Source organism: Homalodisca vitripennis, unplaced genomic scaffold (genome assembly GCF_021130785.1).
Source record: "Homalodisca vitripennis isolate AUS2020 unplaced genomic scaffold, UT_GWSS_2.1 ScUCBcl_4868;HRSCAF=11293, whole genome shotgun sequence".
Lineage (NCBI taxonomy): Eukaryota > Metazoa > Arthropoda > Insecta > Hemiptera > Cicadellidae > Homalodisca > Homalodisca vitripennis.
In genome coordinates, this window is record NW_025781005.1 from 34,985 (window position 1) to 60,070 (window position 25,086).

The 25,086-nt window shown below is 35.1% G+C and overlaps 1 protein-coding gene across 1 annotated transcript; it reads left to right on the forward strand.

Moving 5' to 3' along the window:
• The first annotated feature begins 9,878 nt into the window (after nucleotides 1-9,878).
• Nucleotides 9,879-20,775, forward strand: LOC124373132 (probable RNA-binding protein EIF1AD). Its single transcript, XM_046831527.1, has 3 exons — nucleotides 9,879-10,075; nucleotides 18,785-19,030; nucleotides 20,460-20,775. The coding sequence occupies exons 2-3, from the start codon at nucleotides 18,785-18,787 to the stop codon at nucleotides 20,610-20,612; spliced, it is 399 nt and encodes a 132-aa protein (XP_046687483.1). The 5' UTR covers nucleotides 9,879-10,075; the 3' UTR covers nucleotides 20,613-20,775.
• The last annotated feature ends 4,311 nt before the right edge of the window (nucleotides 20,776-25,086 follow it).

The window sequence follows — 25,086 nt, forward strand, 5'->3', positions numbered from 1 at the left end:
GTTACAGCAGTTTGGGATAAACCGCATTTAAAGTTTTTAAAGCATCTTCATGTATGACTTTCATATCAATTTTACATGAAACTTTAAGCAAACAATTATTTCAAATTAAGGCCTAGACATGACAATTTGTAACAACCTTAGAACTGGACGGCGATATAATAGTATCAAATTAATTACACATTATTCGTAGTGAATTAAAGAACTGATAATTGGTGCATGATTAATCGCAAGCCTTTCACCTCACGTTCCTTTGTTTTGAATTTGTTAAGAATATATTTTATCTATAAGCACAATATTACAATTTTAGTATAATCTAAATTGGATTATGATTCTGAATGAAGGAGAAATTATTTTGCCATTTCGAAAGATGTTTTATTCTTTTAAACATTTGCATTATATTTTAATATTTCTCAATATAAACCTTAGGATTTCCCAAGAAAGCTTTAAAATTAGGTTCAAAGTTATGGGGACACTACTAGCAAATATTGCCATTAGGGTGATGGGAATGAATAGATTGCTATGAAAGCTATCTAATACAGAGACAATAGCAATATTTGTTAGCCAGACTTATGTGATCACATAAGCCTGAGTACACATGGTCTGTTTACAGAAACCCTGGCGATGACGTTTCACTCGACCTTTGGCCGGGGCAATTCTCCAGCTGTCAGAACTCATATTCCCAACAATACACTTATCACTTAGCGAATATACCGTCATTTTGATATGTTTGTATTCTCTGAATCAAGTGTTTGTGCAGACTGGGTGCGGACATCATCATGATGCGTCCCGCTGGAACTGGATCCTGAGCACGTAATTATAGTCAAGTGGAAAGAGATGTATATTTACAATGCGTTATAGCCTAAAAGAAGGACTAGATAAAAAAAAAAAAAACTTTACATTGTTTTATATAACAAGGAGTGCAAACTGAAATATTATGCATATTTAAAAATAGTATAGCTCACCCATTCCAAAAGTTGCGCTGTAATTATGAAACAGAATGTGTTTCCGTTTCTATCGCGATGACTTCATAGCGTATGCGTGTTCTTATTTTAGACTGTTGGCGGTAGACTTCTTCGTTGGTCTGTTACAATTCTTTTAAAATTAATGTTATGTCAATGCAATCAGTACCTATCAGGGTACCTACTTGGTATTAGATTATACTACTAAACTTCAACTTTAAAAGAATTTCAAATTGTATCGCACTCTAATTATATAAATATCATCAACCGACGTAGGTAATTTGCATGGGCGTCATTTCAGCTTTTTAACTGGGGTGGCAAGATCTACTGGGGGGTATGGAATACCCCCCAGGTGGAGGGGGGGTCCGGGGCCCTCCCCCGGAAAATTGTAAGAAACTGGCTTTAAATTTGTTAGTATTTTAAGCTTTTTCAAGCTATTTTTACAAAAATTTTACTGCTAACAACTTAGCCTAAAACAATAATTTTTAATGAATTGAGTTATTAACTAAACCACAAGGTCCACAAGTGAGGTAATTATTGTTCACACACAACTCAAAAGTGTGCCCAATTTTAATTTATGTGTGCCCAGCCCGTTTGTTTTTTATAAAAGGAAAAATCAAGTAAACATGATCAAACAAATTTCACTTTATTCTATGTAACCAGACTGCATCCACAAGTTAGTTTTAAACAAAATGAAGCCTTCTCTTCTGGCTTGAATTGAAGTCATCAATTACTTTTGAAATGTCTATTTCTACACTCCTTTCAATAGCCAAAAGGGCTAACGAAGACAACCTCTCCTGGCCAATAGAGTTTCTAGTATATGTCTTTAACCGCCGTAAGCATGAAAAGGATCTCTCACACGATGCCGAGTTCATTGGAATTGTATAGTACAAACGAAAAAGTTCAAAAAGCATAGGGAACACACTTTTCAAAGATGTTTGTACAAAAACGTCAGCTCTTTCTTGGATACTTTTGCTTCTTGATTCCTCCGTTCTGTTAAAACAGTTTAGTTCAGACAGAAGAATGTCATAGTCTAAACTATAGTATTTACACACATACTGTACACTGGCTGTGTCTATATCACTTCCACCTAGAACTTTGCTTAAGTGGTTAAGTACATCTAGGTTGTTTTCTTGAAGCCTGGCCTCTATCTCCTCGCTTAGGATATCAATAACTGGCCAGAGGATTGAAACTTTGTAGTACTGTTGTACAGATTCAAATGGAGCTTTACTCCCACCCCCGATTTTTGAGGGAATTTTGCCCTTTCTTGGCAACTCGGCAGCTCTAAACCCGCACGTGTCAGCAATTTCTGTGCAGTGATTGAACAACTTGGTGAAAAAACTCATCTGTTCTGAAGGATTGCAAAACTTCAAGTGTGCTGTTTTTTACAGATTTCACAACTTCATAGGTCACACTGCTTGACTGAAGGGTCTTTGACAGTATGTCACATTGTGTTAGAACTCTCCTGAGTAATAGAAGGTCAAATACAAAGTTGAAGTCCTCCATATTTTTCAACAAAGCATTGGCTTGTCCACCACTGTCAGGGTCTGTTTCAGAAATCTCTCGTAGTGTCGTAAGAGTGGCATCAAAATTATCTAACAAAGAACGCACTGCTTCGACACGGCAAGCCCATCTGGTATCACTCAAAGACTTCAATGTTGCTGTTCCACCACTAAAGCTTTTTGCACTTTTTTGAATGTTTTCAAAAACAGCATGTCTTTTAGTTGATTTCTCAATGAAGTTGTAAAGACTTTGAAGCACAAAGAAGGTGTTTCTTATTGAATTCACGCTTGTGCAACAGCTTACAATGCACAAGTTCAATATATGTGCATTGCAGTGAATGTACATTGCCATGGGGGCTTCTTGTATAATTCTAGCTGCCACTCCTTTGTAGGGACCCCTCATGTTCGAAGCCCCATCATAGCACTGAGCACGCAGATGTTTAATATTCAAGTCCAGTGAAATCAAAACGTCCTTAAGTACATTTGCCAGTGTATCGCCATCAGTTCTTCTAGCACGGTAAAACCCCACAAACGACTCATGAACTTCTAGTTTATCATTAACATGTCTCAAGACAATAGCTACTTGCTCGTGCTTTGCTATGTCTTGGGTCTCATCAGCTATAATGGCAAAAACATTTGCATCTTTAACTTCTTTGGCAATGTGCAACTTAATTTGTTCCCCAATTATGGACAGAAGCTCATTCTGGAAAGTCGCTGAAGTATATTGAAAATTTTTGCGATGCTCTACAAAGAATTTGTTTACTAAACTATTATCTTTGGAACGAAGCCTCATCAGCTCCAAAAAGTTTCCTCTGTTTTTTGAATCTGTAGATTCGTCATGACCTCTTAGAGCAATAGATTGTCTCCCACAAAATATCAGGGATTCACACAAAGCCTCTAAGTACAATCTGTTTTCTTGTACTTCTTCTGAATACTTTTGATTTACTTTTTCAATAACAGTGCCACTTTTGTCGGCTTCTCTTAAAGAACTGAGTTTAGTGTTACTACTTCGATGCGAGTTACTCTTTTCATGATTCTCAAATACTTTTACAGCTTTCTTCCATTTGGAAAACCCACTGAGTGTAAATACATTTTCTGCATTTTTTTCTTCTGGGCTGTAAAACGAACGGCAGGCAAAACAGAACGCTTTGTCAGTTAGAGGACTGTATTCCAGCCAAGGATACAGTTTATACCACTCTGGCCTAAATTTCCTACCATCCGTTTTAGGGAAATTTAATTCTCGTGGTTGGAATGAGCCTTCCCTAAAAAACGCCTTAGCCAAACCTGGGCCATGAGCAGGATCACGTTTATTAATTACAGTGATTGTCAATTGGTCAGATGAACTAGAGGAACAGCTAGGACTCTGCACTTCATCTGTAGGAGTAGTTGTGGTATCTTCATTTGTAGTTGTGGTTGTTAACTGAGCCGATGACGAATCTAAAACGTCTACTACAGCCGGTTCTGGTTCATGTTCCAAAACAACTCCTTCTGGTAGTTCATCTTCTAACCGTTTCTTTTTGTTTGCTGGGCCTGAGCTAAAGTAGGACAGCAACGAACTCTGCCCTTTTTTGTTCTTCTGAGCCTGAAAAAACCCCATTAAGAATAGCAAAAGAACATTTAAATAATGGCAAAATGCTACTAGAACACAGAGTCCTAAACCTAAAATTAATACAAGTCTAATATAACATGCATAGGCTTTGCACAATTTTTTTGATTTTGGGCGCTATTGTGTGTGACACTATTTCTCATCTCTTTGTTTTGACATCGTACCATTTGATAGGGGATTGAAAGGGCAACAAAAAAGATGCCCTGACATTTGACTTCAAGTTTATGGTTTTCATACAATTTAGGTTAAGAAATTTTAAATGGCAATCATTTTGAAACTAATGATTGAATTAAATTGGTAATTCTTCTGAATATGGATATTGTATTAGATAAAAACCATGCCAAGTTTGAGTTAAATCGGTCAAAACATTCTCGAGATATAAATAAAAATTTAATAAAACAAAATGGTAGATATCTCAAAAACGGTGTTTTTAAGAAAACCATTATTCTTCATTTTTACTTTATTTTGATTTATCTACCAAAGTTTTGTTTTGTAATTTTGGGAAATTTTGTGTAAAATTTGTATCGGAATAAACACAGCCTAACAGCCAATGAGTAAAACAGTCATACTTTTTATTTGCATACTGTAAACTGTACTTAAGAAGCTGTAGGCGTACACGAAAACCCAAGTCTGCCTACATTACCAGGTTTCGAAATAGTTTAAAATTTGCTATTAATCTGGTATTTTTATTACACATAATCTTTTTTTGCCTAAAGATAAAGTTCATTTAGTGCCTTACTCTACGAGTTGATTGTAAAACATGTATTTTAAATAATTGCAAGACCATAAAAGATCTGGATGTTTACTAATTATTTTGTATGACCTTTTTAGTCATTGGCTCTTCGACACAAACGTCTGCAGCCTGACAGCCACGGCATTGCAAAAAACAGCTGTCAAACACAGGAAGGCGGGAGTTATTAAAATGACAGTAACATAACCTAATTAGAGGTATAAGCTGAAATTACTTAATTTCAGGTGATTGGATGGTATCGTTGTTATTTTTACATATATAGGTTAAAGTAGTGTTGCGTTAAATGTGAGGTTATATGACATCGGTAAAAGCATTTAGGTGGCCAAACAAACAAAAATAAACCTAGTATTCCATACCGTACTATAAAACAAGCTACTTCCCTTATATATGCAAAAACTTCTCCTATACCAACCAATTACACCTATAAAATGTTTAAACAACTAAAACCATAACCGTAACAATGCAGAACTAACTGGCAGAACTAATAAAGTTAGAAGTTGAGGTTATGTTTTTTGGGGGCCATTTATTGAAATCTAGTCAGTAAAAAGATTTTCTATTTTTCAGCATTAGGCCTAGTTGGATGTAAACAAAGATGGGGAAACTCCAGAAACTGACCAACACCTAAGTTTAACCTACGAAATAAGAAATAACTGAACTAAACTTACCATCTCTTAGTCCATGCAATCATACGACGGTTCACTTGAAATGTAATTCGGGTACGGTCCAATAAGCGGACCCGGTTTTTTATATCGAAATTGGCAAACGATATAACTTAATCATAACCATCGATATAATCAATCGATACTGATTAATTATTTTTAACAACTTAAATAATCTATATGAACAGCTGTAAACACTTTCAAATAATACAATTAAGGTAATATTTTAAATTTCACGTAACATTGTGTATTAAAATGGCCGTCAATCTTAGGAAGCTTCACGAAATTGCTTTAAAAGACGATAAAATATGTTTTTTATGGCTTCAGGATGTTGAGTTAGTACCTAAGAATCCATTATGTGATATTTGTGGAAAGGTAACAAATGTAACTGTCAGAGGAGCTAACATGGTCGTCTTCAGATGCAAAAAAAGAAGGTAATGGTGGACACAACTTTAGTAAAAACGTTTTCGTTCTGTTTCATTTAGTTAAAGTTATGAGTTTCCCTGATTTTGGTTATGTTCATTTATTATTTGTTATCATTAAATTCACATTTTAATTTAAACATATGATTGTTATTACTTTTATATCGATTGATAGTCTATGATTCGATATGCGAATATTAGGTATCGATGATTATATTCTTCGATATAAAAAACCGGGTCCGCTTATTGGACCGTACCCTGTAATTCACATCGTACTGCAACTGCACTAATCGAATACATCTACTGAGGAGTAAGGTTAAAGTAGGCAGGCGACACGACAGACGTTGTCTGCTTCTAGCTGTAAAGACAATATACTACAACAGGTGCCCTGTTGCCAAATCTCCCTCGCCAACTGTGTATTACAGAGTTGCCGTTTCCAGACGGCAGACGAGAAGCAGCCTACATTGCTCATTCTCGCTCTTCACGCATTTAATGTTCCTTATTTCATTTCGTAAATTCTACTACACCAATATTTCATTTTAAGTTTATGATTTACAAGTTTTTAAAAGACGTGCTATCTTTCTGTGCTAAACTAAGCAAAATTAATGGAGAATTGATAAAGTTAAAAGGTTCCCTATTGGTAGACTTGTATTTTCCAGTTTTAAGTAAGTTATATGTAAATTATTTAGACATTTACTTCAAAATTCTGGGGTGGCAAAATACCGGGCTCCACAATTCTGGGGTGGCAACTGCCACCCCTTGCCACCCCCAAATTACGCCTATGGTAATTTGTAAGTAATATGTTTTCCGTGTGTTTTATAAAACGATTAACTCGACATTTAGTTTAACTGTTACAGTGAAATTTATAACTCATATCGGATGGATTCGTCAACTCATGTGGTGGCAAACATTTAGTTTGAATTAATTTTAAAACGCAAGTGTGTTTAAAAGACTTATCACTATGCGAAACTACTCGTATTAATTTGATGTCACAACATTGTTCTGAAACACATTAATATATTTTATACTATACGCCTTGTAATATGTATTGTTCTTTTGAAACTTAATTCTCTAAACGTGTACTGAAATGATCAACCACCTGCGTTCATGACAATGCACTACATGTATTTGTATTATATCTCTGTACGTTGACTACCCAGACCGAGTATTTGAACTGTATTTGTATAATATCTCTGTACGTTGACTACCCAGATCGAGTATTTGAACTGTATTTGTAACTAGACTTAAAAACGGTGGTTATAAATTTTAAGTCGTGAGCACTAGCGACTCTAAAACGCCAAAACTGTAGAATTCTTTGGCAAATATTTAAATGATCAGAGTTCATAGTTTCTACCTTAGCAGAAAGCAATTTTATATGTTTATAAATATATTAAATTCACTTCATGGTAATTGTTTGAAAATTTTCAAAATAATCACATTTATAAAGCCCTTTAAGTTTAGTTGAAGAAACAAATAATTTTTTTATTTGAAGTTATATTCAATGATCGAAGTTTATTCTATTATATATAAACGAATGTTTATATATAAAAAGAAAATTGCAAAAATGGCGTGGGACACTGCGGTTTTTCTTCTTGAAACTCGGTTCTGCGTAAAACCCTCAAAAATAGCATATGGGAAGGAAGGAGGTTACCGCACGATAGACCATCCTGTTCCCGGTAACGGTATTGTGTCCACATCACTACGCTAGGAGGTGTCATGACCACAAAGGCGGCAGGTAACGTTGAATCCATAGGTTTGAATACGACATCCCCTCGACCATACGTGCGGTTCAGCGTGAACTACGAATGAATAGAGCTCTCAAGGCATTATGGGTTAAAACACATAAATATGTCCAATTTGTGTGAGATGTACAGTTATAGAGACAGATCTCAGGTAAATTTCCAAAAGTCGTCATTAGAGTAGTCGTTACGTTTATGTTTCAGTTAAAAATGATAGCTTTCCTCAAGAGTACAACTATTTTATGGGCAGCATGTAGTGCTGAGCGTAACCACAGTCAGATATATCTAAATGGATACATGCTATGTAAAGGGTAGAGTTGAACGTTGTCTTCAACTTTGTTGTAGAAAGCCGATTGGTTCAACTCCATAAATACACTGGTGAATATTTTATAAAATACACAATTTCCGAAATGATAGTCAATTAATCAATCTTAAGCTGTATTCCAAATCAATTTAGTATACACAATTAATTACACTTTATTGAAAATATATTAATTCTGCACAACTAAGCATAAAACTGTGCGGAATGTTTAAATGCTTGCACATATCGTACGTATAAAAAGCACACGTTTTCGCACATAGTAAAATTCGGCATATTCCTCTGTAGCGTGCGCAACGACCCCAATGACGTTTCCTGGTGAAAAAATGGGCCAAAACGCTTTGTCTACATGTACCGTAATATTGTCACTTGTCCGAGTGTAGGTAGTCACGCCCTGGCACCGTTAGAAAGTGTAGTAGAGTCGGCGCGCAATAAAGTTGGCGAAATTCTGTCCAAGAGGGTGAGCAATAAACAACCCGATAGAAGAGCTAGACTCGACCCTTGCCGGGCACCGTTACCTATTGTTTGTCACCCCCCTCCCTGGATCCTTAGCACGTAATTAGTTGCCTAATTTATTTGATTTAGTGAACAAATTATTATGCTCGGAGAAGAGCACTTGAACTATTGTTCTTTCGTTATTTGTCTGTCAAAACACTGAAATATCAATGCATGACTGTGTTAAGTACTTTCAGTAGTTGAAATCTAGAATAAATAATTAGAAGGGATGACTATAACGTTAAAATAGTATTTAGTTATTAAGAACAAACTAATAACTTAATTTGTATTTACTCTGGTTCTAGAATACAAGAAAATAATATTTTTAAAGGTGCAAGAACCAGCTCTATTGCGGAAACTTTTTTTCTATACTCTTCAAAAGAAGTGAAACCATTCCTGAACAAAGTTTAAAACACGAATAATTGTTTCAAAATCAGTTTAAAATCTCGTCCCTTATTAATAGTTTGATAAACTAATCTATTAAATAATTCGTCATTTATATTACGGGTAGTAAAAGATATAAGAGATTTCTTGTCCTTTATATTGATTTACAACTTTAAGTTTCTTTATCTATACGCTCCATTACTCTCCATCGGTTGATTGAAAATATACGGTTAGTTTCATGAAAATGTTTTAAGATGCTTGTGTTGACAATCATTAAAGAATCCGTCAATATAGAAACCCCAAAAATAAAGTAAGAAAATGCTATTTTCCGTAATTGTTGTGAATTTACTGTATTAAATAGGGAAATTGTATTAATTACTCAATTACCTTTCAACCAAGAGTCACAAGTTAGACACCACATGTATATCTTTAAACTATGCACTGTCACTGTAATTTATATTTAGGTGTATTATAATCTGTGCTATATTGCATGATGTGTTTATGTACAATGTATTTATATTTAACGAATAAAAATTATTTTATTTGACAATAATATTTTGCTGGTTGAAATGACCTTTGGTTTGTAAATTGTGAAACATACACTTGAAACTGGTGTATATATATATTTTAATGGTTACCTATAAGATATATGATTAAAAGTAAACATTATTTATAATCTTAATAATAGAAGTGACCGCAAACAGTTGTAACGATTAGATCATATGCGTTAGTGAGTTTGTAAGTAAAACACCCAGTTTGTAAGTAAGACAGACAGTGGGTCTGTTTTAAATTTCTCAATCGTTGGATTATTCAAACATCGATATTTTTTATACACATTCCTCCAACACTGTATGAATGAAAGTTAAGATCAATACGAAAGTCAAGACACAATACCGACCACCCTCTGCGCTAAGTCTATGAAGGAAAGGGTGAAAGTAACATCAGTGTCGTCTACAAGGACGGGAGTGCGTAATTTGGAGGACACCAGTTTACGTGAAATCGACAGACATTGTGGAAAGTGAAAATCGCAACCCTTTGGTGCCCCCACCACAGCTATCTCTAGAGATAGCGAGCATAGGAGGGGAGGGAAGGGGTAGTTGTGCAGATTGTTGCGGTAGTGAGGCAAGGGTTAGTTGTGAGGTTAGGTCAGTCGACTACTTGTAGTGCTCGCGACAACTGATCAGCTGATTATACAACAGTTCACTACCACCAGTTGGAGTACTCTCGTCCTTGAGTAAGGTTAGTAGTTATGCTTTTCATGAACGATTTTGTTAATTGTATACTGAAATTATTTATGAATATTGTTAACTTATACAGAAAACGATTTTTTAATTGTTACTTTAAACAAAATATACAAATTCTTATAACCACTATACAGAAATATTCAGGAAAATATAACGTACTTTTATTCAAGTCCTAACTTATTTTTATGAAATTGAATTATTAAATGTGTTGGGTTAAAATTATTTTACAGTAATGTTTCCCCATATTTGTTAGTTGTAATAAAAATTTATGAAAGTATTCACGCAAAATATTTCACTATTCAAATTTTATTTTTGGAATTCTTGAATTCTTGGAGCTTCAAAAAGTTTTAAACTAAGCTTTTAAATATAAAAACAAAAACAGTTGACAATGAATAAAACTATTCACAATAATAGTCAAGTAGAAAGAGATGTATATTTACAATGCGTTTATAGCCTAAAAGCAGGACTAGATCTGAAAAAAACTTTACATTGTTTTATATAACAAGGAGTGCAAACTGAAATATTATGCATATTTAAAAAATAATATAGCTCCCCCATTTCCAAAAGTTTCGTTGTAATTATGAAACAGAATGTGTTTCCGTTTCTATCGCGATGACTAAATAGAGTATGCGTGTTCTTACTTTAGACTGTTGGCGGTAGACTTCTTCGTTGGTCTGTTACAATTCTTTTAAAACTAATGTTATGTCAATGCAATCAGTACCTATCAGGGTACCTACTTGTATATTAGATTATACTATTAAACTTCAACATTAACAGATATTCAAATTGTATTGCACTCTAATTATATAAATATCATCAACCGACGTAGGTAATTTGTAAGTAATATGTTTTCCGTGTGTTTTATAAAACGATTAACTCGACATTTAGTTTAACTGTTACAGTGAAGTTTATAACTCATATCGGGTGGATTTGTCAACTCATGTGGTGGCAAACATTTAGTTTGAATTAATTTTAAAACGCCTTGTGTTTAAAAGACTTATCACTATGCGAAACTACTCATATTAATTTGATGTCACAACATTGTTCTGAAACACATTAATATATTTTATACCATACGCCTTGTAATATGTATTGTTCTTTTGAAACTTAATTCTCTAAACGTGTACTGAAATGATCAAGCACCTGCGTTCATGACAATGCACTACATGTATTTGTATTATGCTCTGTACGTTGAGTACCCAAACCGAGTATTTGTATTATATCTCTGTACGTTGACTACCCAGACCGAGTATTTGTATTATACCTCTGTACGTTGACTACCCAGACCGAGTATTTGTATTACGAGTATATATCTGTACGTTGACTACCCAGACCGAGTATTTGAACTGTATTTGTAACTGGACTTAAAAACGGCGGTTATAAATTTTAAGTCGTGAGCACTAGCGACTCTAAAACGCCAAAACTGTAAAATTTCTTTGGCAAATATTTAAATGATCAGAGTTCATAGTTTCTACCTTAGCAGAAAGCAATTTTATATGTTTATAAACAATATTAAATTCACTTCATGGTAATTGTTTGAAAATTTTCAAAATAATCACATTTATAAAGCCCTTTAAGTTTAGTTGAAGAAATAAATAATTTTTTTGAAGTTATATTCCATGATCGAAGTTTATTGTATATATGTTTATATATAAAAGAATATTGCAAATAAGTGGCGTGGGACACTGCGGTGTTTCTTCTTGAAACTCGGCTCTGCGTAAATCCCTCAAAAATAGCATATGTGAAGGAAGGAGGTTACCGCACGAGAGACCGTCCTGTTCCCGGTAACGGTATTGTGTCCACATCTCTACTCTTGGAGGTGTCATGACCACAAAGGCGGCGGGTAACATTGCTTCCATAGGGTTGAATATGACATCCCCTCGACCATACGTGCGGTTCAGCGTGAACGACGAATGAATAGAGCTCTCAAGGCATTATGGGTAAAACCCATAAATATGTCCAATTTGTATGGGATGTACAGTTATAGAGACAGATCTCAGGTAAATTCCCAAAAGTCGTCATTAGAGTAGTCGTTACGGTTATGTTTCAGTTACAAATATCACAATAGTATAGGATTACATTTAATATTACGTTTTTCTATTATAGCTAAGTCTCTGTCACAACTTAAAAATGTGTGTCTCTTTACTGGATATTTGTGAACAATTTCTGTACATATACCAATGGCCAAAAACACAAGATACATTGCTATCATACACTGGTTCTTGTTCTGGTCACTGCAGTTATCTGATCATAGTATTAATTTCTTTATTTACCAACATCGGCTTCAGCGGTGAGTTAGTCATATTTACAGGAAGATATCTAGACATCCTTTTCTTCCTGTTCTGAGTTCACAAACACATAAATCCTTTATCTTTGTTGGAATCATAGATCCTTTGAGGTTAGAGCATGCTAACTGCTGAGCATAGTGCATTTCACAAATCAATTGAGACAGGCGTTGCAAATCAAAAGATGTGTGCATCAGAGGTTTTTTCAGATTTAGCGTCATAAGTAGAACATTTGTAGAAGCTAGGTGGATCTCACACAATACAGCACGTAACAAAATCTTAACGATAATGTTAAGAAAAGCAACATAAGTTGCACCCTGGTGCTTCAAACATTACGATTTGTACACATTTATAGTTGCAAAAGAACTACTGTTGTTACTATTATTGTTCAATGTGAAACAAGGTGTAACATTTGTTCAGTAAAACACATTTCCCAGAAAAAAGCATTTACAACATTATAACATTGCATATATTTATATATATCTTATGACAGTTCATACTCATGTCTATACAATGAAATTTTGAATGAATGAATTGAGCTTTTGTATTTATTATACTGTAAAACAATATTTAATAACTAATGTAAAATTTTAAGATCATTTGGATAATATAGGTAGAATTCATTACATACAAAAGAGGCTTAAAATGGTAACTGACAAGTGATTAATGAAAAAATTGGTAAATAAAAAATAACTAGTAGTCTAAAAGATTTAAACAGTATTTTTTACTGAGAATTATGAAATCTACATATAAGACTTAATAATTACCTACAGTTAATTAATTTATTTTGAAGAAAAAGGTTTTATTGTAACACTGCTGATTTGCGAAAATGAACTAGAAATAATTTTTCCTTATAAGTGCGTGTCTACCTTCTCCACTTCTATGCTTCCATTCCTGTAAGTAAGGAAGGAATAAAAAAAAAAATATATGGAGTTTTAAGACTTATAAAATGTGTGTAACTTATTCACACTGCTGTTCAGATGGAAGGGATCTCTCACATTAATAACAAACAAAGAAACCTTTCTATATGTACCTTTGATAACACCACTGGGGCAGAACACCCACTGGTTGTAGTTGGTAAGGTTGAGATTCAAAATATGAGGGTGGTTATTTTTCAACCTCCTATGGACTATAAATAAAAGAAAAGTGAATAGAAAAAATTATTTTACTACCAAAATGTTTTCACTATTATGTGTACATCTCAACATAATCAACTTAAAATTTAAGACATTTGACATAACTGTGGATAAGCTTCCCAAATACCCTCTTCATAAAATGTGCAGCCAGTGACAAAATGAAGTTGTTGTGACCTTGTCATATAGTTTCTGAGTAGTTGGAATGTGCCAAGCTGTTTCTTCAGTTCAGAAAAAAAGATTGAAGTCGCTCTGTGCTATGTCAGGACCGTATTGTGATTGGTCAAAAAATGTTCAACTGAAATTGTTGAAAAAACTGTTGGGTTACACCAGCACTGTGAGGGTGGACGTTGTCATGCAGCAGAACAATTCCAGACGTCAGCATGCCTTTTTTCTTGTTCTGGATGGATGGTTACAAACGTTGTAAGGTTTGGCAATAAACAAGTGCATTAATCATGGTCCTTTGGCTACACGAACTCAACAAACAACATACCTTTTTGGTTCCAAAAGACTGTAGCCATAACTTTTCGGTTGTAGAAAGTTTGCTTAAAATTTTGGATTTGTTCTGTGAATGTTTTGCATCCACTGTTGACAGTAGCGTAGCCAGAAATTTCGTTCGGGGGGGGGGGGGGAACTGGAAGATCCGGGGGACGTTTTGTGTGTTATTTGCCAATGAGTTCACTGGTAAAAGGTAAATACCAAAAATATGGAGCTTTAGTAACTACGCCTTATAGAAAGTGGAAAGATGTAATAGGCAAATTCAACTCTCATAGCAACTCTAGTACCACAAATTTTCTTGTATAGCTACAGAAACTTTACGGAGTTCGATTCTGGCCGAGTATAAGGCTCCAAAGTGACGTTGGATTCACTGGATAAGAAAGAAAAAGAACAAAACAGAGCTTCACTTAAGCATATATTTGACACAACTATATTCTGTGGATAAAATGAAATACCTCTTCGGGGACATTCGGCCACTGACGGCCGAAACCCTTTAGAAAAGGAGGGCAATTTTCGAGCGTTGCTCGGGTACAGATCAAACTAACGGTCGGAAAATGTACCGGAAAAACTCTACTGATTAGAAGTTCGGCTACTTTGGATTTCACTGATTGAGGTATTTATGAATGAGTTATAATGACGATTTTTTGTATCATTACACTGTAGACGAGTATATAATTATCGGAAAAAATCCAAAAAATCACTTTCGGTCGGAAATAAATTACACCTGAAAAACTCTAATGATTATAACTTCAACTACTTCGGACTTCGGTTATAGAGGTAAACGTGGTTTTTTGATTGAGTTAGGACGACGATTTATTGTTATCATTAAACTGTACTCGACTACCTATATAATTATCGACAAAAAATCACTTCCGGTCGGTAAATACCGAAGAAAAGCTCTCTAAAGATTCAAGTTTTGACGATTTTGGATTTCACTGGTTGAGTGGTTGAGGTAAAAGTGGTATTTATAATTTTGTTAGGACATTGATTTTAGGTATTAATTCAACGCCGACGAATAAAGATATAATTATCGAGAAAAATAAAACAAACATAATCACTTCCGATCGGAATATACTAAGGAAAATGTAGGCAAAGACAAATAACCTCAGTCAGTGAAATCCAAAGTAGTCGGAACTTCTTATCAGTAGAGCTTTTAAAGTTTATTTTCCGACCGAAAGTGATCTTTTATATATTTTTTTTCGATAATTATATACACGTCTACAGTTTAATGACACTAAAATAAACGTCGTGACTTAATTCTAAGCAGCCATTTTACGTCCCCAAGACGAATTTGAACGAAGTGGTCGCTAATTTAAACTGTCCAAGTCCAAGTCGGGTCGCTAGGATGGCCTCTGGGCGCTCCTCCTGGTCTGTGGGCAGTATCTGAGCAGTTGAGCTCAATGACTTGCCTGTCAACTGTACAATTTGCTCCTGCAGCAGTCTAGCAGTTGGTCGGTGTGCCACTGAGGGCCACAGCTTCATTGAAGAGCCGGGTGAGGGCGGTCAGCTGCGCAGCTATTTCAAGACGGCTTGTAGGCTGCGCTAGGCGGGGGCGGCTGGTTCTGCTGCTGCAGCAGCTGCTGGCGCCTCCGTTTGTTGCGGCAGAGTGGCTGGTGCATGTGGCCACTCTAGTTTCTGCCTGGGAGTCGCCCTGGCCTCTGTGTGACCGGAAGGTCAGCCACAGATGCCGGTGGGCGAGGAAGTCGGTTGGCTGGGTTCTCTGGTTTCCTCCGGCGCTTCTTCTTCTGCGGCATGTCGTCCTCAGCTTCACTCTCCGATACGGAGTCCGCTGGTGACTCATCTCGCGCTGGTCGCTTGGGCGGCTGGGCCGTTGATAGCCTCGCCGCTGGTTTGGTAGGCCGGGAACTTGCGGCCTAATTGGACAGCTGCCGCTCTGGCCTCCTTGTAGGCTGGACACCCACGATAGTTGGCGTTGTGATCGCCGCCACAATTGCAGCAGTGACCCTTCTCCGTCGAGACTTTGGGGCAGTTCATCTTCAGATGATTTCCCCCCAGCGGACACATTTTCTCGGCCTCCCGCAGTTGCCGGAGCCGTGGCCAAAACCTTAGCACCGATAGCACTGCGGCGGACCGACCGGCTTCTTGTAGACAGTGACTGAGACCCTGACATGGAGCAGGCTTGTCACGTTGTAGATTTGGCAAGCCCGCCTGGTGTCAGGATTCTCTCGCTCACTGTCCCTGGTCAGCGTGATCAGCCAGCTCCTGGTAGGTCCCCTGGCTGTCCGAAGTCGTGCAACCTCGTCGACGGCGAAGCCCTCGTCAGTTAAGACATCGAAGAGCTCCACATCATCGGTGTCGGGCAGTCCGCTGGTCACAACCTTAAGCGATCTTTCACGCCCAAGGTTGTGAGTGTAGAAGGGCAGCTTCTTGGAACATAGGTACCGCTGAACTGCCCTGAAGTCCTCCACGGTGGTCACTTTCAAGCGATAGTGAGCACCGTGGAATGTTGTCGTCAGGCCGTCCCGCGCCAACTCCTCCAACTTCTTGGCGTGGGTAGGCCAGTCCGGAACACTGTCCAGGAACAGCAAGGGTATCCTGGGCGTAGAAACCGAAGCCGTAGGTTGGTCAGATGTCACAGTAGCAGTGGTGACGTTGTGGCCTTTAAAAAGGCCCTTTGTTGGAGCAGCGACCTTCTTAGGCGCCGAGCTGGCAGGTGTAGAGCTAGGCCTCTTAGCTGGCTTCCCGGCGCTTCCAAAGGCACGCTGTGCCATCTTCTTGAAGATGTCACTCATGTTGTTCCAGTAGTTGTTTACACAACGAGCGCTGGAGGTCGAATGTTCGCCGTGTTACAATTTAGGTTGCTTTGCCACGTCACGTGACCGCGCTCTATAGCAATACCGTGATTACACTACACTATCCGAAAGGCCGAGCCCAAAAGTATCGTTTGATACTTTATGATTTAAACGAAAGGACAATTATATTTTTAACAACGGTCACTTTAATCAATTAAATCAATCAATTTAATGTTTGTAGACAAGAGTAAATGATAACTCTCCTTTTTTCTCCTGCTCCATGCTTTATTTTTTAATACGTCTTAAAATTTCGGGGGGGTCTGGACCCCCAGGACCCCCCCTTCGCTACGCCACTGACTGTTGAGATTGTTGTTTTGTTTCAAGTGTGTCATAAAGAATCCATGTTTTATCTTCTGTTACAATTGATTTTAAAAATCTTCTTCATCGTGGTATGTATGCGTCTTTAACCTCCTTCAACATGGACGTCATGTTGGCCATTTTTAAACTTTGAACACCATTCATGAACAACACCATCACTCAATGTTTTCTCCGTAAACACCACACGTTCTCCGATGGATTTTTGCTGAACTACTCTCTTCTACTTGCGGGAATAATATAATAAGAATATCACTCCTCAATTTGCATTTGGCAGGAGAATCAATAGGAGTGGCCATGTTTATTGTACTGGTAGTTCAGTACAAAATGACTACCGGAACTTGGCAGAGACAAATTTTGTAGTGGGGGAAAAGTGCGATCGACTACTGTGCACACTACTGACCTGTCGTCTCTTGTCTGGCACTATCACTATGTATGTCAAAAAACTATCATGATGTGAAATAAAAAAAAAATCGGCATTTGTATTTTGATTAAGCAGTGAAAAATTTTAAATTCTTGACGTAGAGTTACAGGAACTACTTCAATTCCCAAAGGCCAAGCAATGTTTGTAATGATGTGTACTCTTTGTATGGGCTATTAATACATAGATTTATTTTTGTAAAGTAATAGATCCGAAATTCAATCCTTTTCTCCCTTCCTCTCAGGAAAAAAACTAGACAGTAAAAATTGATTGTTGCACAGTTATTATTATTACGGGTTGTCTGAAATTAAAAATGTAAATTTTCCTTCAACATATTAACTTGCTTCAACACTAAAAGAGAAATAATATTAAATTTCTTAATTAAGTTGTGTGAAATTCAAATTCTTTATTGCCAGAACATCTTCACAGTGTATAGCAGTATCATTTAAGAGATTTAAGATATGAAGGAAGAGAGTTGTAGAGTTTAATGCCTGTTTCTGCAAAACAATTTTAAGACTACATTGAGATATTCTAAGACAATTTGAGTTTATAGTCATATGGTTATGAACTGATCTAATCGTAAGTATGGCATTGTAAATTTATTTTTGTATACATATCTAAAATATACAGTGCAGGTACTGTAAGAATACCATACTTTTTAAATAAAGGTTTACAGTGAATCATTGTGTTTACATTAGCTATAATCTTGATTGCACGATTTTTTTAAATTAATATTTTTTGTGTTACCATTGTCCTATACATTAATTCCATAATATAAGAAACTATGAAGGTAGGCATAATTTTATTGCCTTTAATTTTAAAACATTTAAAAGTTGTCCTGCTTGATTTAAGGATGTTCAACCCTTGAAGTCGTGTGATGGAACATCTCTTCCATCTTCTGGAATTCTTGTTTGAATTTCTTTTTGTTAGGAATGTTGTCATGTCATTTTTACACACTACATACTCACTGTACTCATATTTAAAATAAGCAATTCTGTATTAAGCACTTGTACAATTTACATTAATTCTAGAATGTATTCTTTTAACCTTTAACTAATTTTTTGTTCCTCAATTTATATCTGAGGATTTTTTTAACAGGATTTTATGACACAAGTTGTAGCTGATTATTAAATTTATTCTCTTAACTGTGTAATGCATTACAATTAAGACTATTGATTGAAGATTATATATTGAATAGTGAAAAAGATAATGCAATTAATTTATTTTTTATCTGTGTAGATGAAAATGTCTTCATCCACCAAGAGAAAACATGTGTATGCTGAGCTGCAGCAATCTGTGCTCCGGGTGCCGAGTGAAGGACAAGAGATTGTGCGTGTTAAAGCAGGTCGGGGCAATAATCTTCATGATGTAGAGAGTGCCACTGGTGATGTCTTCCTTGTTTCTATGCCCAGTAAGTTCCGCAAAAGCGTATGGGTCAAACGAGGAGACTTCGTTCTGGTGGAGAGGATACCGGAAGGAGATAAGGTAAGTTACATCAAAAATTGCTCACATAGAATAGTATACAGAAAAATACTTTAAGTGTTTTAAATATATTACATACACTGAAGAAGTAATCCAGCTATATCAGAAAATAGTGAAATATGACTGAATGTATTGGTTAATCGTACAATGAGAAATAACTTATCCTGATTACCATTACTGACATGGCTTGGCAAATTGACAATATTTATCTATGTCGGGTCGTTTCAACTTCTAGCCTGCCAGATAATAAATTGAGATTATGGGATCTTGGGTAAGTGGTGCGTGCTGTTGTTGATGATTTCAGGTTACTATCATTTTCTTGTCTATTGGTGTATTGTTTCTTTCCTCTTCTTTCCTTTTGCTCTCCTTTCTACACAAAACTTTAAAGGAGTAAATTAGGACAAATATGCTGACCTGAAGTGTGTATGTTGCTCATTATTTCATTTAAAACCACTAATCAATTAAAATAAGCAATATACTGACATTTTGTTTTAATATTAGCTCTATTTGTATTTATTCAACGTACATTTTACACTCTAACTCTGACAAGATGGAACTTAGAACTGAGGCATTCTCAGCATGACCATTGTCAAAGCAGTGCTGGAGAATATCAATTACATTCTCTTCTGATTAACCCTGTGACTGGTGGTTTTTTCTCTATAAAAGTGCACAACAAATTTTCCTTGTTCACAAACACTTACAGTAACTACACTCCATGCATGTGTTAGTAATTACACAGACACCTATGTTTATTTACTCATGCTAAACACAAAAAACGTTTTCCAACTATCAGGTCACCCGCAATGTAAAAATTAGGTTACAACACAATTGTATCAGATTTTGAAACAGAATTGTACACAAATACAAATAGAATCAGCTTATCATTTAGGACAAGTGATTGAACAAGGTCACATGGCAGTAAATTAGAACCGAAAAGAAATAAACAGAGGAGTAACTGTGATCTAAGGATGGAAACTACTTGAAAGTGTTTCTTCTTCTTTCTGTTAGATTGAATACGTAATTAAGGCGAGAGAGATTTTTTTTCAATAGATGTTATTCTGAAAACTCTTTAGCACCATTGCACTTCCCACATGGCTATCCAGATTACCGTAGGTGGCACTACAGTAGTAATAGTCAAAGGGTTAAAGATTATAAGATGGTGATGACTACCACTTAAGTGATGCCGATAATGTGTAGAATAGGTTGACAGTCTGGCTGAATACTATTGACTAGTTGAGAAGGATAAGAAGAGGGTTGAGTTGTACATTCTGGGATTTTATCTCCATATAAACCAAAGAATAGCCATTGCTGATTGTTTTATATTTGGCTGTTGTTTCTTCACTACATAAAAATAATGATGTACTATAAATTATAGAGTTTTAAAACACCTTATTTACTAATATTAACAATTTCTTGATTTGTACTGTTTTAGGTCAAAGCTGAAATAATTACAGTACTGTCAAAACAGCACATACGGTTCTTCAAAGACAGGAATTGTTGGCCTGACAGGTTTAACGAAGAGGAGAGGCCCATCTCTGCTCAACCTGACTACATTCTCTCGTCATCCAGTTCCGATGAAGAATAACATCTTTTTTTATCAATTCTTGTTTTGTAAAGTGTGATATATGAGATACATATATTTTTTATGTAATTAATGATAACTATTGTGATGTTATAGTGATGTTATATGTTTAAGATTGTAATTTTAACATAATTTCTTTATACTGAATAAATACATTTAACCATAACTCCTTTTAACAGTTTACTCATGATCCTACAAAATCTCTAGCACATATTTACTTTTGTTCAATTTAATATAATCAATTCAATATTTATTCATAATCTGTGCCTGTAACACAATTGAATAGTGTCATATGTATAAGTAATACATTAAAATATGTATATTAATTTAATTTGTTTGGTATTTACAAGGTATATACTAAATACCTTGTAAGATTTCCTATTTTAGGTCACTAAGTCTAACTTGTTTTTTACAGTGTATTGCAAAATAACTCACTCAAAGAGTAAATAACTTTTTTAATAAATAACTAAATATTTTAAGATTTATAAATTGCTCCTTAACTAAATCTTGTGTGCCCAGTCTCAATATAACTCTAATTGATATTTTTGGGGTTTTTAAAATTAGATTCATGGTAAATCTTTTAGCTAATCTATAAATACTTATGCCATATGCTATGTGAGAATGCACATATGCAAAATAAATCATTCTTAATGTTGAAATATCGCAAATAGTTGAACATTTTTGACAGGGGATATATTCCAGAGTGAATTTTCAATAATATTTTACTTACACGTTGATCCCAGCTTAAATTTTCATCAATCATTATACCTAGAAAGTTCATTATTTGCCTTTAAATGAATTGATTGTCAAATTATAAAGTTGGTTCTGCTTGGCATTGATTTTTATGCGTTTTGAAATATTTTAAACAGTTTTTTTAATGTTTAAGATGAGGTTATGGTCAGTTACGTACCTTTAATATTCATTAGATCTGTGTTAGAAAGTTCATCAACTTGATTTGTAGACATCCCAGGTATTTTCAATATAGAATCATCTGTATAAAGGCAGATATTACCCTGGGGTATCCTTGAGAATGATGAACCAATATTTTTTAAGTAGCACAAGAACAGCAAAGGGCTCAAAATCTATTCCTGAGAAACTCAAAGTTGAATGGTTTCTAGGTCAGATACTACCCTTGAAACTATTTTTTGGAAATGAAATTTCTACATTCTGGGATCTTTTAGTTAAATATGATTTGAACCAACTCAATGATTTTTTAAAACTCCCAAGTAGTTTAATTTCCTAATTAAATTAAATGTATAACACTCTTGTAAGTTGGACAAGTCCATAAAGATTCGTATAGTTTGTTGTCCTTTTTATTTTGAGTCTATAATTGATTCAAGAAATTATACTAATGCTGTGGTTACTGACCTGTAACAACGGAAATCATGTTAAATATTATCTATAAGGCTATTATTTTTCAAAAATTCTATTAATTGATTGTAAACAATTTTTTCATATATTTTTGATAATACAATGAAACTGTAACTTAAGTTGATAATTAGTAACATTTTTCTTGTCATCTTTTAAATGTAAATTGGTATTACTTGTGCTATTTTCAGCTTGTTAGAAAAAAATACTGGAAACAAATGAAGAGTTTATAAGATGTGCTAGTATAGAACTTACCTGTTCTATTAACAATTTTCTGTTTCAATACAGAAATTGGGATTTCATAAAACCCACTTGAAGATATATTTGTAAGATTAGCTATTAATTTCTCAACTTAAAATTTATTAATTGGTCTTAAGTGAATATGTGGCTCTATAAAAGAGGTTTTGTCACTTGTTTTTGAAACAACAGAGATAATCATTTTGTGTTGTCATGCTAGTAGCATATGTATTTTTTACATTATTCAGAAATATTCATTAAATATATTTCCCACAACTCTTGTACCACAGTAGGTCTGCCTTCTTTTTGTACAGAGACATTTTCTAATTTCACATACTTGTTTTTCTATCTTTAGCATTCAAATTCCATATAGTTTTTTGAGGAGTTCTTTTGTGGTCAAAGAATCTTTTTAGAGGTTTTTAAACTGTTATTATTTGAGCATAACTTTTCCTTACATCATTAATCTTTTAGCAGATGTAGAATGTTTCATACATTTTTTAAATTCTGTCAAATTGCTTTTTCCTTTTTGTGATCCAACCATGTTAAGTTTTTTGGCAACACTAATCAAAGTAAAATTCATCATATTTTTCCTGAACTTCAGCAAAATACACATCTACACAAGATCCTTGTTCAATCAGCTTTGAAAAAGTACAAAATTTTCAATTGAAAAATCATGACTCTCTCGAATAATAAAATTACTGCTCTTAGGTAACTGACATGGACAAATCGACTCCAACAAAATGATCATCATAGTCGGACACAAGGGTAACAACTCCAGTTATGGATATCCTATTATAACGACTTGGATTGTTGATATTAATATACCAGAGTATTAATATTTAAATTATCAATGAGACATCCAAGACGATATAAAATATTTTTTTGATTAGTAAGCTCCTAGTGAATATTCAGTACAATTTATTACTAAATTTGTTAACTATCAAATATTATCTGGTTTGTCTAAAATAAAAATCACAGTTCTAAATAAAAATAATGGATTTATTTTAAACTGGCAAATTAATAAGTTCAACGTTTCAGAATTTTTATCACTCTATTTTCCATAAAGAATTGACAAACCTTTTAGTAAATTTAAAAATTCCTTTGGCAAGAAATCAAAATATTAATCAAATATATCAAACTAAAAATCAGAGCTATCTTCTAAAATAAAATAATAAAGTTTTAAAATAAAAATCAAATACCACTTGGAAATAACTAAAATAAAAATGTACACTTTTAAGTACACTCACAATTCAAAAAATATAAATTTAAACTTCTTTTTACACTAGTAGAACCTTCACTTTCAAGTCTCTGCAATTCAGATTACAACTCTCTCTAACAATTATTCAAGTTCAATATTAAGTACCAATTAACAGTTCACTATAAAACAGTTCCAATTAAATATTAATAAATTACCAAATCTCAATTAAAGTTATTAACTAACTTCTGGGTATGTAGCGGTGTTGGGGATGATTGGGCAACGTAAGTAGCACAACCCCGAGTCACCGCCACGGGCAGCGCGTCATGTCTTCGCCAAGGTGCTTTATTTAGGATCTCCGAGATAACTTTCCAATTCCTTTCGCGTCTTATTGTAAAGGCAAAACATGAGTTATATCTTGGTCACAAGTAACTTGTGGGACAAATCTCAATTCGAGAATATTTATATTAGTTCACTGCAATTGTTATTTAAGCTAACTTTCCTTCGATCGCTCCGATTTTTTACTTACATTTTCAAATACGTTATACTTTTTTAATAGGTTTTTTCACACCACCCCGTATTGGTAATATAATAGTTCAGTTGTATTGTTCAATTTTTTTATACGCTCAGAGAACCGATTGTTTGATTGAATATCGTTTGGTCTGGACTCTTCCAGGAGTCGTTACAGCACATACGTACTAAAAAGTCAGCACAATCTTTTTATGTAGGCATTAAATGAGTGTATTGCAGATATAATACAATGCTCTATTCTCTAGTTCTAACAAAGCCCTATCTCCCATTTCCTGGGTTACAACCTGATACAGTAAGAAACTATTCACATCTCCTGGCAGTATTGGGTTCCGCGTGCACAGAGTGGGGAGAGACCTGTTGTTGGACTTGAACCAGATATTCGCGAATAGCGGGACTCTAGCTGGGCGGACAGGGGTGCAGGTAGATCTCACTATATTGCAACCCTTGAATCTCAACCTATCTCATTAGGCGGCTCTGCAGGAAGTCTTTTTTCAGACCCACCCCGTTTTTTACCGCCCCAAAAATCGCAGTTCGCATTCAGTCGGTGCATTGACACTGAGCGACATGACACACTACTCCTCATGTAAGTCCGCATTCTATCATCTCAGACTTGGAGCATTCTTGCTACGTATTATGGGTGCGCTCTACCACAGGCCAGAAATCGCAGTACGATGTTTCAAAAATCCGCTTGGAGCGCTGGAAAAATCGGTTGTAGGGAGGGCAATGAGTAGTTGCTGTGGAAGGGATCGGAACTTACCGAGCGCCTCCGACATTTGCCGAGCGGGGGACCCGAGCCAGGTGCGCGACGTCCGACTCTAGGGATGGGCTAGTAGGCCTTTCACTCTTCAGCCACTTTTGACTTTACCCACGCCACATGCGAATAAAGCAGACTATGCTTTATTCACATTAGTCTGCCCCAATATACTGACAGTAAATATTACAAAGATACACATGAAAACTATCGCTAAACATATATAAAATATTGTAGTATAATTTAGGCAAAACATGATACCGTCAATCGGAGTTACTTTGCTCCATTTCTTGACACTCAAAATGGAAAATGTTAATTTCTGTTAATTTTTTAATTGTATAAAATGTTTTACAATTTAAAAAAAATTATATATGAGTCAATTAATTTATGATAAT

Excerpts from the sequence above, each read along its gene's own strand:
- LOC124373132 (XM_046831527.1), top strand. The coding sequence starts at position 18,785 with ATGAAAATGTCTTCATCCACCAAGAGAAAACATGTGTATGCTGAGCTG. Across the intron at positions 19,031-20,459 it reads GGATACCGGAAGGAGATAAG|GTCAAAGCTGAAATAATTAC; the intron begins GTAAGTTACATC and ends GTACTGTTTTAG.